The 1398-nt window shown below is 34.9% G+C and overlaps 1 protein-coding gene across 1 annotated transcript; it reads right to left on the reverse strand.

Moving 5' to 3' along the window:
- Positions 1-3: 3 nt before the first annotated feature.
- On the reverse strand, positions 4-717 carry AM35a (uncharacterized protein; the record flags this gene model as incomplete). The annotated part of the gene is made up of 1 exon (XM_002667995.1): positions 4-717. A coding segment is annotated over one exon (714 nt), but the record flags the coding sequence as incomplete, so codon positions are not given.
- Positions 718-1398: the final 681 nt, after the last annotated feature.

Consider the following 1398-nt stretch of genomic DNA (forward strand, 5'->3'; position numbering starts at 1 on the left):
CACGTGATTATGAGTCAATCTTCCAGATTCAATTCCAATAGCAATTAGCAAATCCAAATTATCATGAAATGCCAATCCAATTGACATTGCTCTCATACTTCCCCCACAACCTCCTCCTCTAGAATCATAATTCAATGAATCCCACTTATTCTTCCTTGTTTGTTTGATATAATTGATGGAATCTCTGCATTTCTTTCCTGGAGATCTATCTCCCATATCTTTCCAACATGCAACATATTCCTGAACCATCACAACCATAATCTTATCAACCAATTCCATAAATCCTTCATCTTTGAATCCAATTGAAAGCTTTGGTGTGAGAATTTGATTCAAATCTTTGTGAGTCAGTGTTTTTAGAGTTGCCAAATGAAAGATCGTATCATCAGATACTTTCCATGACTTAGTATCGATATTTGCAATCTTTCCTCCAAATTCATCTTTTAATTCCTTATGAATTCTCTCTCCGGAGAAGTTAAACTCCCACGTTCCATTCCTATATCCAATTGCATCACCAACAGCAGTCAATACACAACTAGCTTCAATTCTCTCCGCTAAGGAAGGTAATGAATCTTTATTAATCTTCCTATCCAGCAAATTATTTACAGTAGCTCTATCGCAGATTGATTGATCACCATTTGATACATTTGATGAAGCTGTAGAAAACAATTGATCACCATTTGATGGTGAGCGAGGATCCTTGTGTACTTGTTGAGACATTTTTTTCAACTTCCCAACCAAATCTGCCAATTTACTGTAAATAAGTTAGATCGCGGGAGGTTGATATAAATTCGTCGATCCGCTGGACCAGAAGAAAATTTGCAAGTTGAGTGTCAACTTTAAAAAATATTCAAAAAAATATTATCAGCCAAACATAACAATGCAGTGAAACTACATTGAAACTACATAGTTTTACCCATCGAGAAAACTGGCTTTATTTTGCATAACGTGGAATAGTATCATCATTAGTACTAATTTTAGTAGAATTGATGAACAATATGGTGTTTGGCTAATGCTAATACACCAACAACAACAACAACAAGAAATAATAGTAATTATATTTGCGGAAGGCTCAAGAATGAATGGTTGCTGTTACCAATATTGGCTCTGTTCTTGTTGTTGGAGTTTGGTCATCAGTTCTTGATTGGATTATTGTTGGTATTCTGTTGAGTTCCCAAATTTTCACAATAAAAGACTTGTTCAATATATTTGTGTTGGTTTCCTGCATGAAATGTTACCTCATTACTCGCAGAGTATTCAAGAGAAGGAATAGAGTGTGGTGTTCTATCTTTGCTTGTGAGCAAGATTACCGACTTGTAAAAATTTTCAGATACCAAGAAATTTTGGCAAAGTCGAACTGGTATCCAATGGCTGGTATTTTGGACTTGGAAAAAAAATTTT

The sequence above is a fragment of the Naegleria gruberi genome (genome assembly GCF_000004985.1).
Source record: "Naegleria gruberi genomic scaffold NAEGRscaffold_979, whole genome shotgun sequence".
In the NCBI taxonomy this organism is placed as follows: Eukaryota; Heterolobosea; class Eutetramitea; order Acrasida; family Naegleriidae; genus Naegleria; species Naegleria gruberi.